This window comes from Schistocerca gregaria, chromosome 1, assembly GCF_023897955.1.
Source record: "Schistocerca gregaria isolate iqSchGreg1 chromosome 1, iqSchGreg1.2, whole genome shotgun sequence".
Lineage (NCBI taxonomy): Eukaryota > Metazoa > Arthropoda > Insecta > Orthoptera > Acrididae > Schistocerca > Schistocerca gregaria.
In genome coordinates, this window is record NC_064920.1 from 1098550314 (window position 1) to 1098568703 (window position 18390).

Below are 18390 nucleotides of genomic sequence, written 5' to 3' on the forward strand. Positions count from 1 at the left end.
TTCTCTTCGCTGATGACAGCAATATTATAGTCACTGAGAGAACAAGAGAACTCCTTACCGAGAAAGCAAATGAAACTCTCAAGGAAGTTTACGATTGGTCAATAAGCAACAAATTTACATTAAACATAAAGAAAACTAATGCCATGAACTTCAGTTTGAAGAGGAAAAATGACAATGTTAAATTAAATGTAGATGGCACCTCTATAGACTGTGTAACAAATGCAAAATTTCTAGGAATGAATATTGACTCTCGGCTGAAGTGGTGCGAACACACAAAGGTACTTGCAAACAGAATGTCATCAGCATGTTATGCCCTTAGAATTCTATCACCTGTGTGTAACATGCAGTGTCTTTTAGTTACATATTATTCATATGTACACTCAATTCTTAGCTATGGCATTCTTCTTTGGGGAACAAATCCACAAAATATGAACACAATTTTCAAACTCCAGAAAAGAGCCATAAGAATAATAACCAGAAATAGTAGTCGAGCTCATTGTAAAGATCTGTTCAAAACACTGGGAATTTTAACTGCTCCATGTGAACACATTTACCAGTCAGTTGTACACATCAAAAGTAACATTGGCAGTTACTGCACAAACAGCTCTGTCCATGACCATGCAACAAGAGATAGACTCAACTTACATTTACCAAGAAAAAATAAACATAAAACTCAAAACAGCATTTTCTACCAAGGAATAAAACTGTACAATAAATTACCAAAAGAGATTAAAGAAATTTCAAAAATACACTTATTTAAGAAGGCAGCTAAAAAGTACCTGTTATGCAATACATTTTATACATTGAAGGATTACTTAGATAAAGCAGAGTAGGGGTTTGATAAAAAAATGTTATACAAACAAATAATAATAATAATAATAATAATAATAATAATAATAATAATAATAATAATGATGATTATAAAACATCCAATATTCCACATAACACCTTCACTTTATTATTTTTCTTCTTTTTTCCTTTCTAGAGACACTCTCCCCTCAAGCTATGCATAGCACAATACTAACACCTCTTCCTCTTTCTGAGCTCAACATCTCACTCATTATGAAGGGATGCTGACTCAGTTTTTCAGGATAGCAAATGGGAACTTGCAGTACAGAAAATGGCCCAAGGATCACCTGTGTGTGTGTGTGTGTGTGTGTGTGTGTGTGTGTGTGTGTGTGTGTGTGTGTGTGTAGTGAGTGAAGTGTTATGAAACAATGTGTGTACAGTGTGTGCAGTGACTGATAGTGAAATATGAGTGAATAGTGTGGCATTACATTATTTAATGAGTTATTTGTAAATAAATTATTGTATACCAGGAGTAAAATCTAATGATTCTCTCTAACTAGAAGTCTGTAAATATATGTGTATACGAATTAGCTTATTGTAAATTGATCTAAGCTTGTAAATACTTCGACATGTCCTATATCCTTGTAAAAAGAGATCTACGGATGAATAAAACTACTACTACTACTACTACTACTACTAGGTGCAATACTTGTCCCATACATCCTCACCCCACCACCTACTTAAATCTGGTCACAAGTATCATCTATCCCTTCAAAGGCAGGGCTGCCTTTAAAAGCAGTCATGTGCTTTCCAAGCTAAGCTGCAACCACTGTACATTTTACGTGAGCATGGCAACCAACAAGCTGTCTGTCCACCCAAATGGCCACCAACAGACTGCGGCCAAGAAACAGCTGGACTGTCCAATTACTGAACACTCTGTCCGACATAACGTTCTTCACTTCAGCGACTGCTTCACAACCTGTGCCATCTGTATCTTTCCTGCCAATGCTAGTTTTTTCTGAACTGTGCAGGCATGAACTCGACATAGCAACGCACCCAGTCTTTATACTTTTCTCATTTTCCGCTCCCTTTCCTCTCCCCCTCCTCCCTCCCATCCTTTGTCTAACTTTCCGACTACAAGTAGCTGTCCTACCATATCTCCACCTCATCCCTGTATGCTCCTACGAGCAGCAGTTTACCGTCCCCCTCCCCGCCCCAAGCCTTCTCCTTACCCCCACCACCCAGATTGCTTCTCCCATTATGTACAATTGCTCGCAGCCTGATCCTGGCAGCCAGAGAGAGTGGTGTGTGTGTGTGTGTGTGTGTGTGTGTGTGTGTGTGTGTGTTTTTTTTCTACTCCAGGATTAGTTCTTTTGGCCAAAAGGTTATTTGTTTAGCAGTCTTTTTGTTTTATCTGTTTGCAACTCAGTATCTCCAACATAGTGTGTGTGGCAATCCATCATTTTCACAATATTGTTATTTTTGGTCATTGATGAGAAACTCGTGCTGTGTGGCATTGTGAGTGAAACAATTTTTTTTTTTTAATTTCTGATTCAGGCCTAGTTTCAGAGATTTATTTATTTAATTAAATTTCATTTTTATCTGTCATCAAGCAATATGCCTTGGGAAGAGATTCAGGTGAATCATTCCAAGAATCAGATGAATGTTGTGGGAACTTCAGCTTCGACAGAAACCATTCAAAAGGACTCAATGAACCTTACTGTGGAACAGTTTGTAATCACACTTATTATAGGACTATACTGATTTAATTGAAATTACATGTTGCATGTATTACACATTCCAGTTACGTTTCTCGCTGGAGTAATTTTTACTGATCTAAATTATAACAACAATGTATTACTTGTTTTGCCATTGTTACTTAGATATAAAAGACATATTGTTTTGCCGTTTATAGAAAATTTTTGATTTGAAGTCTACTTTATTTCAAGGAGTAGTGACCAAGAAAGAGTGGATTATCATTCTTTTTAATCATTGTGGGCCAGGTGTACTTTCATACACTACAAGATGTTAGAAACACCAAACCAAGCCTTCAGATATGTACAGAATGCTCTTTCCCTACTTTTTTGTAGTAATTTCAAGCAGCCGCTGTCAGTATTAATGAAGATAGTGGTAGATTAGGAATGTAGGTCAACTGGCAAAATAGAGGTTTGATGCAATATTATGTAGATGCTTCATCTTCATAGTGTGCTGACATGAATCTACGACAGCCGGGGTGCATTAAAGTTCTTCGTTATTATTATTATTATTATTATTATTATTATTATTATTAAAAATTTAGCATTCTAGGTAATTTGTATGAAACAGTTGCAGCACTCCAAGACTGTTTCTTTTGCTTAGTGTCTCCTGGCATTCGTAATAGATCATTACAATGTTCAGTAGTGCTTGAGAGCTAGGTTAGAAACAGGGGATGACTAAGCTGGAGGTGGCACCAACACACATATGTAGATTCACAAAGATGGAGGATATCTGGTATACCAAGTTGTTGAATTTTGGCACTCTCTATGACAAAATTATTTCTTTTATTTTAGTCACTATCCTGAGCTTCTGTTCCACAAAGTGAAACTCAAAGTCAGATCGCAATTATTTTGCTGCGAAATCTGAGCCCTCCCAACCCCTGTAATGATACCCAATACATTTGTAGTTGTATAAATGGGAAGCAATAGAGGGAAGTTCTGAATTGATGTAGCATAGATAGTGACTTTTTTATGCCATGAATGCCCTGCATTTCTATCATTTTCTCATTCTATTTTAAATGTGTACAGGTGTACAGTTCTTTGTAACTGTTTGTTTTGATATGGCGGTAACTAAACTATAACGAGAGTTCCGCACATCAATAACTTTGTACTCTTGAGTTATATGGATCTCACGTCGCTAGCTTTAACTGCATTATCTGGATCAGCTGTGTCAATAGTCTGTTGCTCCTCAAACGTTTGGCTACTACCTCAGACATCATTATAATAATAATAATAATAATAATAATAATAATAATAAAATTAGCAGTGTTGATTGTACTCGGAAACTAAACTTCCAAGGTTGGAAGATATAGCAAGCGGGAGAGACTTCAAAAGCATAGAACTATGAAGTGTGGATGGTGACACACACCTAGCAGAGTGATACCTTCTTTCACTTGTTTCAGATACTTATTTATTTTTACACAAACACACAAAGTTATTCATATCCATTATCTTCATAAAATAAACTTTTATTATTATTATTATCATCATTAACAAAATGACTTTTAGAGTTAGAGATATTATTTTTCCTTTGTTAAAACCTTGCATCTTACGTAACATCACTTTTATGTTTATGTTACTGTTTTTAAAATGTGGTTTCACTACTGATCACAATCTTTGTGTTACAGGACGTGCAACATCAGAGAGAAACTGTTAAAAGGAAGCAAAAATCAGCAACAGTGCAGAATGAAAATCAACATAAACACATTGAAAAAAATTGTGAATTGAAAGCCAAGAGAAAAAAGAAGGGTCTTGGGCCCTTAGTACCTACCCAAACCATAGAGAATTCATCTTTAAGTAAGGCATCAATTGATAAAAAATCTGAAAATAAATTAACTCAGAATGTGTCCAAGACTAGAAGAAACGCCAAAAAAACTTGTGTTTCAAATGAAAAAATAGGTTTGTGTTTCCAGGACCATGCTGCTCAGTCACTGTCCTTGTCAGAGAAACAAAATATCTCAAATAAAAACGAAGTAAAACCTAAAGACCTTGAGACTGGACATGCTGTGGTCCCATCATCTGATGAAAGTGGATCAAAAGTGCCATTGAGTAAAGCAAAAAAAAGAAGACTAAGGAAGAAGCGAATTCTGCAGGTGTTGGGTCTTGTAAACAAACAGGTTCCAGCAAAGTCCCGAAAGAAGAAAAAGAAGAAGTGTGGTGATAGTGAATCTAATCTTGAGGAGAAAGCAAATGACAACAGCAATTTACAGACTGAATTTAGTAATTTGTCTAGTGACATTAGTACTAGAAATTTTTTGTTTGAACAGAATTCAGATAGTTTAAGAAACGCACACAAAACCAATAATATTTGCAATCACATTGTACCCAGAAGGCCAGTAAGAGAGGACACATGTTTAGATGACAATGGTGGGCATTTGTGTTCTGCTGTGAGAAACAGTTATTCCCAGGGAAATACTTTGCCAAATGGTACAGCTTCAGAAAATCCCAAAGCAGTGTCGGAAAATATTTTAGTGACCAAGAGAAAACAGAAGAAAGAGAAACAGGCTGTAGTAAGCTCAAACAATCCTTTATCCTCAGAAACCAGCAATGGTATTCTATTTGAGGGTTTACAGAATGATATTAGCTTGTCACTGAATAGTGGAAATAAGGCAAAGAAGTCATCGGGTCGAAATGACAATACTGTAGAGAAAGGTAAACCGGTTACTGAATCAGTGTCAAAACTTCCCAAAACAAAAGAGAAGGAAAAGAAGATTACTGTTTCAAATCGTAGTTTGGCAAGTATTGAAACATCCAGCTGTGATACTGCATCCAAAGTTTCTGGGAAGACACTTTTGCCTGAAAACACAGTTAGAATTTTACATGAGAGAAAAAAGGAGCCTATAGGTAAAGGCTTTCCAACCAGTTCAGTAGACAACACTGATAGTTTAAATGTAAGAGTACACACACTCCTTCCAGAAACTGAAGGTAAAATAATTAAAAATCCTCTTTGTGATACAGAATTGCCCTCTGCTCTCTCACTACAGAGAAGTGTCCTTATAAGTGGCCCCATATATACCAGTCCAAACTTTGAAAACAGAGTCACTAGTAGTGCAGAAAGCAATCAGATATTCAACATCAGCAAGACCTCCTCAGTGCTTTCCAGCAGCATTTGCAGTGCAGCACCTGTAAAATCAAAGGAGAGTGATAACAGTCACTTGAAGATTCAGAATACGAAATCATCAATAATTACTTCAAAGAGCCCTACATGTCATGTAGACTCATCTGGATTTTGTGTGAATGAGCATTTTTCACTTACTGATAAAAAGTGTGAGAAGACGTTATTAGAGGAAAAGGCTGTCTTTAGCAAAAGTGTGGAAAAAGAAAGTCATATTTCTATACGTGAGTTAAAACAAAGTCCTTTGGAGTTACAGGAAATTTCTAAAGAAACAGCTGTTTCATCGTGCGGGAAAAAGAATCTCCCCTTGTTGACGAAAAAGGAGAATACTACCATAGATAGTACTAAGGGCATCAAAAATACTCCTGTAAGTTTAGTTGAGGCTGATTGTGGGGAAAGTGCTGCAGATAATTGTTTAAGTGAGTCTTCATCAGAACCCCTCACAATGCCAAAAACGGACAAAACACGTGAAGAAATAAAGGCAGAGAGGGAGGCAAGAAAGTTAGCTAAACAAGCAAAAAAATCAAAGGTGGTAGTTACGCAGAAGCAGCCAACTACAGCACAAACAAATGATGCTGCTTCCACATCCAGTATCACTGCCGAGCAAGCAAATGTTGATGATAATAAGCAAATAAAGAAATCCAGTGCAACTAACACTGTTCAGCTACAACATACTGAAGTTGCTGGTAGCAGAAGTTCCAAGCTAAATGCTGCTGCTACCGCCACTGAAAAACGAAGTGCAAATGATCCACAAAAGTTACCTGATGGAACCTCAAATATGGCGATGAGTTCGAGTCAGTCATGTGTACAGGCTGATGATAGTAGGCCCAGAGTAAACACTGCAGGTGAGAAGCCAAATAAAAGTGATGCCTTGAAGTTAGCTGATGGTATTCATCCAACAGTTGTCAACTCAAGTCAGCCTCATGAACAGGTTAGCATTACTGAACGTAAGGTAGATGTTGTTGCTCAAAGCCCAAATTCAAGCGATGCTTTAAAGTTAGCAGACAGCATTCATCCTGCAGTGGTTAACTCAAGTCAATCTCTTGTGCAAGCTGGAAACAGTGGACATAAAGCCAGTGCTGTCAAAAAACCAAATACCAGTGATGCCGCGAAGTTAGCAAATGGGCTGCACACTTCAGTGATGAATTCAGGTCAGCCTCATTCTCAAGTTGGGAGTAGTGTTCCTAAAATAGATGCTGCTAGTTCTACTCACACAGAGGGGACAAATGTGAATGTTTCTGTGAAATCTGTTGATGGAATTAGTCTCACACAGCATGTATCACCTTGGTCCGAGTTGAAACCTGCTGCAAATGAATCCAAGACAGATGCTGCTGCAACTGAGCACCCAAATGCAAGCGACTCTTTGAAGTTAGTTGATGGAATTTCTACTCCACAACAGACCACAAATCGGACCCTCACCCAGACTGGCAGTAACAGTCCCATATCGGGAGTTGCAGGTGAGCAAACCAATACCAGTGATGCGTTGAAATTAGTTGACGGTGTTCATCCTACACTGCAGGGCACGAGTTGTGTGGACACAAGTGATGTAGCATCAGGAATTCAGGCAGCAATGGCCCAAATTAATGACCACAAGGCAAGGAAGTTGCCGCAACAGTCTGTACCAGTACAGAAACGAATCAATGCTTCAGATGATGAAAAAGTGAAGGAAAGGTCTGTTATAATGAAACAAAAGACAGAAACTCCAGTGGCAGCTCCAAGTACAGATGGAAAGTCAAAAGCTGAGCTCAGAGCTGAAAGGAGAGCAAAGCAGGTATATTTTTTCGTGTTATTTCTTTGCATTTATTAATAATATAAAGTACTTAAATGTAGTATACATCTAGTGCTTACTTTTTTTATTTCATGAGCAAAAAATACGTGAGTTTTTCTGTGAAACTGTGATTATGCAAAGTTTTAAAATAACAATTAGATTTACTCTTTATTACACCAAATTATATTCCAGTAATACATTAATGAAGCACACAGATCCTATAATTTAGGGTTTACTAGTAAACTAAGAACTTCAGTGGGTTACCATAGTAAAAACAGCCACATTTTTCGGCTGCACTTTACAGCTCAGCACCAAGTGTTAACACTGGAACAGTACTCAAGAATAGATCACATTTTAGTCTATATCAACAAAAATAATTACCTTCTGGAAACATAATTGTAGAGATACAAAAATCTACTCACCAAGACGTGCCCAAACCACACACACAAAAGTTGAGGAAATATGCAAGTTTGCAGAGCCACTGACTCTCCTGACGGAACGGCTGAAGGGAAACGAGGAGTGGTGAGATTTAGGAAATGAGGAGAATTACGGAAAAGGTGGCCAGAACCGTGGATTGGGGAGACTTAACAGACGAAATGAGAAAGAAAGACTGATTCAGTCTTTCCTTCTCATCCCATCCAGTAAGCCTCCCCGGACATATGGTCATGGGAGACTTTTCCATAACCCTTCCCGTTTCTTACACTTTTCCAGTCCTTTTCCTTCACCCTTCTTCCGTCCCCTTAAAAGCTTGTACTAGAAGAAGTCACCGACTCTAAAAGCTTGCACATTTCCTTAACTTTCATGTTTTTTATCCTGCCGTTGCTAGTTGTATAGATTTTTTTATCTATCTAATTTTTTTCTGTGGTATGCATTCATTAATAGCTGCATTAGATTGTCCCAGCAAATCCAGACCTTGCTTTCACTTTCCCTACCACTGTTTTCAAATTTGTTCTATTTCATATTACTTCCTAGTCTAGTACGTAAGTATTTAAGTGATACAACACCTTCCTGGTGTGTATCAGTAATGTTACAATCCAATACTATTGGGTTCTTTGTGGAGAATAATAGAACCTCCAGTCAGCTACACTCCTAAAAATATGTTCCCTGTAATCATACTGAGATTAACTCAGTGATCACGTATTTTTTTATTTACAAATTTGTCTGAATTCCACCTTCTGAAAAATCAATGTCACTATCCTCAAAATTATGAGAACTCTTGAGCAATTTCAGCATTTGTCAAACTGCATCTTGCCATGTTGATGCCACTAAGTGCACGTGAACTGAAAAATGCTGTTGTGAAGACCTGCAAAAATTCTCTTCTATAGGATACCTGCTCAATCTGGTAATCAATACTTGAGCTACAGTCTTCAACGAGATTCCTAGTTGTTTGAGAAGTACAAGAACACTAACGAGGTTGAAGGAGAACATCGAGAAAGTGCACTTGTAAGATTATGTGTGGTGGTGGAATTTCAGGCAGCTCCAAAGTATTATGGGTCCTAATCAATAGGACCTGTAAACAGGGGTGTGGTCTTTCACCCCTACTGTTCAATCTGTGCATCAAAGAAGCAATGATTGAAATAAAAGAATGGATCAATAGTGGAATTAAAATTCAAGGTGAAAGGGTGTCAGTGATATGATTTGCTGATGACATTGATATCCTGAGTGAAAGTGAAGAAAAATTGTATGGTCTGCTGAATGGAATGAACAGTTGACAAGTACAGAATATGGATTGAGAGTAAATCAAAGAAAGACAGGACTGTTAAGGTAAGGAATGAGAAGGTTCTGTGCAGAATCAGAGAGGAAAGGAATATCTGGAAAACACCACTAAGGAGAAGGGACAGGATGATAGGACATTTGTTAAGACATGAGGGAATGACTTCCATGGTACTAGACTAAGATGTAGAGGGTAAAAAACTGTAGAGGAAGACAATATTGGAATACATACTGCAAATAACTGAGGAGTAGGTTGCAAGTGCTACTCTGAGATGAAGAGGTTAGCACAGGAGAGGAATTTGTGGTGGGCCACATCAAACCAGTTGGAAGACTGAAGACTCAAAAAATCAGTCGGGTTGAAAATAGAGCATAAAAGCAATTCGAAGGATGCTTTTAGAATTGCAGCCCGTCAGTATAGACCACACAGAAGTGTAATAGTGGTGCTTGGGAAACTCAAGTGGTTTGAGATATAGTTTTGGGAAAGTTCTGATAGAATGTAAATGCTTTTGAATTAAAACAGACCTCACCAAAAAGCAGAAGTGTTGAGTTCTCAACACACACACACACACACAAGAAAGGAAACTTGCTAGCTTTCGGAGTAATCATTTTTCAAGTTAAGAAAAAGAAACACACACACTTGGCTATCCTTGTACGTGATTCTGTCTAGATGAGCAGTACTAGTGCTGCATTTCAGCAGCTGGACTAGTTTGTGGTGGGGGTCATGTTGGGTGTGGAGAGTATAAGGTAGAGTGGTGGGAGGTAGGAGGGGGGGGGGTATTGGGGGTGGGTGACTAGTGACTCAGAGAGAGGCAACCAGCTTACAAGCTAGGAATGCGGGATGGAAGGGTAACGGGTACGTGGGGTAGGTGTATAATGTTCAGTTGTCGGAGATGGAGGAGAGTTGTGCACGTTGAAGATGATGTGGGATCATGAATTGGGAGGAGTTGCAGGATGGAGAAAGGAGAAACTGTTGGGTAGAGGGTGTGGGGTCAATGGGCCACCAGAGATTAAGACCAGGACCATTACAGAAGCATAGGGTGTGGTGCAAGGATCTCTCTCATCTGCGTTGTTCAAAGAACCTGCTTGTGGAGGGAAGGATCCTGATGGCCCGGGTTGTGAAGCAGAGGTTGAAATTGAGCATGTTGTGTCACCAGATGGCACGTTTTGTTATTAGCAACAGTTTGGCAGTGGTCTTTTATCCTGGTTGATGGCTGGTTTGAGTCATATTGACATAAAAAACAGTACAGTGTTGGCAGCAGGGTTGGTATGTGAAATGGCTACTTTCATAGGTGGTGCGACCGCTGATAGGGTAGGATAAGCCTGTGACAGGACTGAAGTAGGGAGTGATGGGTGGGTGGATTGGGCAGTCTTGCACCATGGTCTACCTCAGGGATATGACTTCTGTGACAAAGGGTTGTGAGCGGGAATGGCTTAGGGGTGGACTGGGATGTCGTGTAGAATGAATGGTAGTGAGGACACCACTTCAGGATGGGTGGGAAGGATCTTGAGTAGGTTGTCAATCATTTCAATGGATACTGAGAGTTCATCAACACCTTGACGAAGGATATGGCTCTGTTGTTCAACTCAGGAGTTGTGTTGGGGCATGATGGGGGTACTTGTTTGTAGCTGATTCTGTGGGGGTGGAGAGAGGATAGAAGGTGTTAGTATTTGCATGGGGCATATGTTTGTTTGAGCGCGCGCGCTTGCGCGCCGCGCTTTAGAGCCTCTGTGCTCTGTGAATACCAATGTGAGAGCTTCAGCATTCTGGGCAAGGGAGTTCTCGTCATTGCAGATATATCATCCACAGGTGGTTAGGCTATATGGGAGTAATTTTTTGACATTGAAGGGATGGCAGCTGTCAAAATGCAGGTACTGTTGGTGATTAGTGGGTTTAATATGGACATAGGTGTGGTTGTAGCCATCAGCGGTGGAGGTCAGTGTCCAGAAAAGTGGCACATTGAGTTTATGAGGACCAGGTGGAGCAGATGGGAAAGAAGCTGTCGGGGTTGTGAAGAAATTAGGATAGTATGTCTTGTCCTTGATTCCACATCATGAAAATATCATTAGTGAACCTGAGCCAGACTAGGGGAATGGAGTTTTTGGGGGCTAGGAATGTTTCCTCTAGGTAGCCCATAAAAGTGTTGGCATGGGAGGGTTGCCATAGCTGCATTGCACGTTTGTTTGCATACCTTCCCTTAAAAATAAAAGTAGCTGAGTGTCAGGATAAAGTTCTAAGGTGCGTAAGGAATGCGGTGGTGGTATTGGAGCATGAACGGTATTGGAGCATGAACGGTATTGGGAGAGGTAGTGTTAGATAGCAACAAGACTATTGGAGTGAGGGATGTTTGTGTGTAGGGAGATGGCATCAACAGTGACAAGTAGGGATGTGTGCGGTAAATGAGTGGGGATGGTAGAGAGTTGGTGAAGGAAGTGATAAGTATCTTTGATGTGAGGGCTAGGGTTTGGGCAATTGGTTGGAGATTTTGGTCTGTCAGAGCAGAAATTATTTCAGTGGGAGCACAATAATCAGCTACAATGGGGCATCCGGAAGTGTTCGGCTTGTCAATTTTGAGGAGCACGTAATAGTTGGTTGTGCAGGCTGTTGTTGGGGTGAAGAGGGACGAAGACTCGTGGGAGAGGTTCTGGTAAGGACGTATGAATAGCGGAACTTGTAGGTGGAGGAGTTAGACAGTTTTGTGGAGGCTTTCTGATAAGTAGTCACTGCAACACATCACAAGAGTGGTGAAGCCTTTATCCTACCTAAGGTACCTCCCACCCCTCCTAAAGTGGTGTTCCTCGCCCACCAAACCCCCACAACTTTCTAGTCCATCGCTGTGGTAGACTATGGTGGAAGACGTGCCGAGTCAACCTACCCAGCACTTCCTACTCCATGCCTGTCACAGACTCATCCTACCCCATCAGAAGCCAGGCCACCTTTGAAAGTACCCGTGTCACATACCAACTCTGGTGCAAACACTGCACAGTTTTTTTTTTTTCCCCTCTCTGCATGACTACCAATCAATTGTCCAGTAGGGTGAATGGCCTCATTCAATTTCAATGGCTGCTTACAGCCTGGTCCATCTGGATCCTTCCCATCACAACTAGGTCCTTTCAACTATGCAGATGGGAGATAGCTTAGCAACATGCCCTCTGATAGTGCTCTGAAGTCAATCACTAGTAATCCAATGTCCCCCCCACCCTATACCCAACAGTTTTCCCTTCCTCCATCCTGCCACCCCTCCCAATTCATGTTCCCCACATCACCTTCAGCATGTGCAGCTCTACACAATCTTCGACAAGTGAACATCACATGCCTACCCCATGTACTTACCACCCCTTCCTCCCTCCCTCCCTCCCTAGCCCCCCCCCCCCCCAGTCCCTCTCCTTGCCCCTCTCCTTTCTCCCTGTACCCACCCTACCTCACAGCACTGGCATTGGAAATTTTCATCCTGCTGGCACCATGTAGGGGCATAGATGTGTGAATTGGGGGGGGGGGGGGCGGTTTTACGTGTGAGTTTTACTTTACTTATCTTAGAAGAAAGATTAAGGAAAGGCAAATCTACGTTTCTAGCATTTATAGACTTAGAGAAAGCTTTTGACAATGTTGACTGGAATACGCTCTTTCAAATTCTGAAGGTGGCACGGGTAAAATACAGGGAGCGAAAGGCTATTTACAATTTGTACAGAAACCAGATGGTAGTTATAATGGCCGAGGGACATGAAAGGGAAGCAGTGGTTGGGAAGGGAGTGAGACAGGGTTGTAGTCTCTCCCCGATGTTATTCAATCTGTATATTGAGCAAGCAGTAAAGGAAACAAAAGAAAAATTTGGAGTAGGTATTAAAATTCATGGAGACGAAGTAAAAACTTTGAGGTTCGCCGATGACATTGTAATTCTGTCAGAGACGGCAAAGGACTTGGAAGAGCAGTTGAACGGAATGGACAGTGTCTTGAGAGGAGGGTATAAAATGAACATCAACAAAAGCAAAACGAGGATAATGGAATGTAGTCAAATTAAATCTGGTGATTCTGAGGGAATTAGAGTAGGAAATGAGACACTTAAAGTAGTAAAGTAGTTTTGCTATTTGGGGAGCAAAATAACTGATGATGGTCAAAGTGGAGAGGATATAAAATGTAGACTGGCAATGGCAAGGAAAGTGTTTCTGACAAAGAGAAAATTGTAAACATCGAGTATAGATTTAAGTGTCAGGAAGTCATTTCTGAAAGTATTTGTATGGAGTGTAGCCATGTATGGAAGTGAAACATGGACGATAAATAGTTTGGACAAGAAGAGAATAGAAGCTTTCGAAATGTGGTACTACAGAAGAATGCTGAAGATTAAATGGGTAGATCACATAACTAATGAGGAAGTATTGAATAGGATTGGGGAGAAGTTTGTGGCACAACTTGACCAGAAGAAGGGATCGGTTGGTAGGACATGTTCTGAGGCATCAGCGGATCACCAGTTTAGTATTGGAGGGCAGCGTGGAGGGTAAAAATCGTAGAGGGAGACCAAGAGATGAATACACTAAGCAGATTCAGAAGGATGTAGGTTGCCGTAGCTACTGGGAGATGAAGCAGCTTGCACAGGATAGAGTAGCATGGAGAGCTGCATCAAACCAGTCTCAGGACTGAAGACCACAACAACAACATAGTTGGAAAGAGGATTACTCTGAAAGCTAGCAAGTATTCTTTGTTTGGTGTGTGGCTATCAACAACTTAACACTTCTGCTTTTCTGTGAGTGATCTGCTTTAACCCAAAAGCCTTTACATAGAGATATAGTTTTGGGTGTAGGCACAATTCTACTATCTTAATAAGATATGAGGTGCCTTCACAAAGAAAGTTAAAAATTGTCATGGCAGGCCGAATAATCGAGGCGGGTTTTTAGTTTTTTAATATATTAACCAACAATTGCTGATGCTCTGCGATGTTGAAGGTTCCGAATAACTTTTATTAAATGTGACACAGACACATAACACTATTTTTGTCAACATAGCTACCAAGCCTCTGTAAACAGCAGTCTGAACATGCCCCTTGATACCAGAGATTCATTTTGTGGTCAAGGAGCCATTCAAGAACCACTATGTAAATGTCCTCGTCATTGGAAAATTTCACCCCTCCCCCCCCCCCCCCCCCCCCCCCCATGTTTGGTAACAGAATTATGGGTGTGATTTGCATCCATTATTGAGTGCTACTTTCTGCTGTTTTTACAGTACTGACAATCTAAGGAAACTGGTTCTGTGCTACTGAATTAGCAAAAATTAGATCATTTTGTGCTAACAGTGAGCATAATGAATTCCCAATCTTAAACATCGACAGTGTTGCGGAGCAGTAACAGTTTTAGCACTCTCATTGGTAAATGGCATTTGAATAGCAAATAAATTCCAAATTTTGTTTGAAATAAAGCAACACAGGCTAAGAAACCTTGGAATGATGGAAAATTTGTTCGGTAGTGACTGATTCATTCATTGAAACATTTTTGTATCATATGCTGTATTTTGTTATGGTACAGAGGAGAATTAAGGAATTAGATGAGCACAGAACCAAGAACATGTCAGCTGCCTCAAAAAATCTCAGAATGCTTGCATCTGGCAGAAATAATGACTCAAGATTCATTAGGCAACTTCCAAGGATACCAAAAAATGTTTTTCGGCAAATATTTGCCAAAGACTTAGGCAAATGAAAGTTGTCTGTGTAGTTGTGTTAAGAATCAAAAGTGCTTGTGGCAAGACTTGGTGATTTCAATGTGAACTGTTTACAAAGCAACAAAGCATAATGTTGTGTAACATAAGGAATTAAAATCGTAAGTATGTTTGCATAGAGTGAATGTTAACATCAGAAGATCAAATATCTTAATCTGATTATTATCTAGGAGTCCTCAGTAGTGTGTGGGCAAGAATTCACCAGATGCGACCTGAATATTTGTAGCAATATACTTGATACTTCCTCCACAATTATGCCTTAGCTTGAAACATCCAGAATGAGATTTTCACTCTGCAGCAGAGTGTGCGCTGATATGAAAGTTCCTGGCAGATTAAAACTGTGTGCCGGACCGAGACTCGAACTCAGAACCTTTGCCTTTCGTGGGCAAGTGCTCTACCAACTGAGCTACCCAAGCACTCTGGATGCCAAGCATTCTGGATGCCTTAGATTAATTATCATGCCCGAATGTGTGCTAAATGAGGGTGCTGCTGAGTCTTGATTGTTCCCAAAAGTAAAACTGATGATGGTGAAATAACACAATCTAAGATGTGGAAAGGAAAATGTGGTTACACAAAATGAATACATTAATTGTTTGCAAAACTAAATTGAGTCCTGTGAAATTATCAAATTATTAATATCTTGTATTTCTTATGAACACAGTATTAACTGATCTGGAAAGATTGTGTGATCTGACTTACAATGCACTGATTGCATTAATGATTTAATGAGCAGCAACAATAAAATGCTTATGTTTTAATTTGAACCAAAATTAAAATATCTGCTGTATGTTGCTGTTTTAAAGCAGTGACATGCCCTGGTGTCTACACTTGTTTTGAGGTACCATTAATTTCACAACAAAAGCATTGAAAGAAAAGACAGTCTCGTTTAAGAATCAAAAATTATATACCTGTGATATTTGGTGAATTAGGCTGTTTAAACAAACTACTGTTAATGATTTGTGACCCTCCCCACAGTTTCCTTCTGTCAGTAACTCTCTCTTCTTCCTTCCCAACTGTATAGAAGCTCTCTGTCCCATTTCAGCATATAGATTAAATCTGTCATGAATTTTCATGTCAATATACACTACTGTAGAGGAAAAAGTGCACTTTGCTAAAGACCCATATGTTTTAAGAGGAGAAAATTCCAAAGTATTTTAAATCAGTTGGTATTAAATCAACTGGAAACCTGTGAAGAGAATCTGCAGCAGAATTATCATTAACATAATACTGAAGACAACTGCTACTATTCTGTAAGCAAGCATGTGTCTCAAAAAGCTTCTGCAGCAGTTGAACCACAGCAGCTGTGTCATTGAACTAACTGTTGTAATTGTTAATTGCCCCAAAAGCATCACACAGGCATTCCTCCCCAGTCAAGGGATTAACATAATCTTGTGAAGTGTAAAAGACAAATATATGAGCTCATACTATGGAGCAGATCTGCTTATCTACTGGCGAGATAGGAGTTACAGTTGGTACATTTTTTGCAGATGATGCTGTTGTATGTAGGAAAGTTATAGTACCAGAAAATTGTAGTGAAATGCAGGAAGGCGTGCCAAGGAATGACACTTGCTGCAGGAAGTGGCAGTTGATTCTCAACAAAAATAAATGTAACATAATACACATAAATAAATAGAAATGCCTATTATATTTCAGTGACACTATTGGTTATCAATCACTGGAACAATAAAATCTGTAAACTATCACACAGTAACTGTCTGTAGTGACCTAAAGTGGGATGACTCCATAAAACTAGTTCTAGGAAATGCAAACACCAGATTGGGATCCATTGAATGAACCCTAAGAAATCCAGAAGAGAGGAATGAGGATTGTTACTGGGAGCAAACCCAGAGACTCCTGCAAACCCATCTTCAGAAAGTTGGAAATCCTTACACTGCCTTGCCTACACATTCTTGAGACTCTAAAATTTTTCAGAAACCACATAGTGCCAACTGACTCCAGTCGTAAAAAATAATTAAATACATAAACACAACACTAGGAAAAACTCAAATCTGCATGTTTTATGTACAAACACTCAACTGTGTAGAAAGGGAGCTTTCACATGGGCCTCCAACTGTTCAACAATCTTCCCACTAGTATTAAGTCTATCAAAGACAACATAAAATTTAGCAATGCCATGAAGTCATATTTGTTGTCACTGTTTTTACTCTGTAAATGAATACTTAGAACAGTAATCTTGCTATTTGTGTCAAATTGAAAGCAATGAGCAATATAATACATTATGATACTATATGTTAATATATGTTAACAGTGTTAACTGATACTTTCCGACATTTGCAACACACTGTGTACCATCGGATCATCCAAGAATGAAGCAACTTGGAAAACCCTAATTTGACTGGGTTTTTAGCATTACTTATCAACCCTGAACACTTACAGAGGAGAGAGAGAACATACAGAGGAAAAAAGAGTTTACATTTTCATTTGGTGTATGTGTTTGTGAGTGTGTGTGTGTGTGTGTGTGTGTGTGTGTGTGTGTGTGTGTGTGTGTGTGTGTGTGTGTGTGTGTGCAGGAAATGCTCATCCAACATCTTTCATAGACACTACAAGCAAGACAATGTGCATCACAGCAGTGTTTACTGTTAAAACTCCAAAAGTGTGTGGTCCAAGAAGTTGGGAAACATATTAGTTCATCTCTGATTCATCCTGCAAAATTGCTGTAATGGGAAAATCACAGAAATAGAGCTCATGCACCGTGCCAAGTCATTCATTATTCCTGCACGCCATTTGCAAATGGGAAAGAAAAGGGTAGATAGGAATGAGAGTACTACCCAAAGCACTGTCTACTACACACCTTAAGATGGTTTCTGGAGTACAGACATAGATGTAAACGTCTGGGATACTTATTGGGGGAGGAAACAGATACTAAACATCAGTCTTCTCGACCAGTAAAGGGGAAGCACATATTTTGTCTGTTGGAAGAAAAATGTTGCAAGTAATTTTTGAAAACCTCACTGGTGCAACATCCCTATTCTTTTTCTCATGTGCTTCCTTTGTAATAGCCAGGAGCCATCCTTCCCTCAGTCTGTCTTTCCCTCCTGTGACAAATCTCCTCTCACCCAGTTATTTCCCCCTTATTTCTTTGCCCCCCCCCCCCTTTTTAGATTTGTACGTGGTCATTTTTAAATTCAAGCCCTTGAAGACAAGTGCTGAGGAGAACTCATGTCTGCAATTTTGCAAATTGATTACTTGTAATGTATTGTGGGTGTTGGCCTGTCTCTGTTGACCAGTGGTCCTGGTTCCACCCTGAACAACCCCATTTCATCCAACTTTTGCCTCTTCGTCACACAAAGAATGTACAGGTTCCAGAGGGTAATAATAGTTTATGTTCAAATATATATCATTATCATTTCCTATAATCTAGGTTTCTCTATTTGCATTTGGTTTTTAATATGGTAGTGGGAATATCTTGGATAGAATTGAAATAGTAGTTTGAAGTTGTGAAAGGTATTAAGCAGCAGCTTTACTCTCCCCCCTCCCAACACCCTCTCCCAACGCACTCCCCCTCACCTACCCTACTCCCCTCCCCCTC

General features: G+C 39.7%; 1 protein-coding gene across 9 annotated transcripts in view; it reads left to right on the top strand.

Annotated features, from left to right (window-relative positions):
• LOC126282287 (translation initiation factor eIF-2B subunit delta-like) overlaps nt 1–18390 on the top strand; it is a 111891-nt gene that overhangs the window by 16344 nt on the left and 77157 nt on the right. For all 9 annotated transcript variants that reach the window (XM_049981950.1, XM_049981970.1, XM_049981977.1 and 6 more), the window contains one exon: nt 4172–7429. In XM_049981950.1, the coding sequence (XP_049837907.1) occupies nt 4172–7429 (3258 nt within the window). The remainder of the gene's footprint in view (nt 1–4171; nt 7430–18390) is intronic.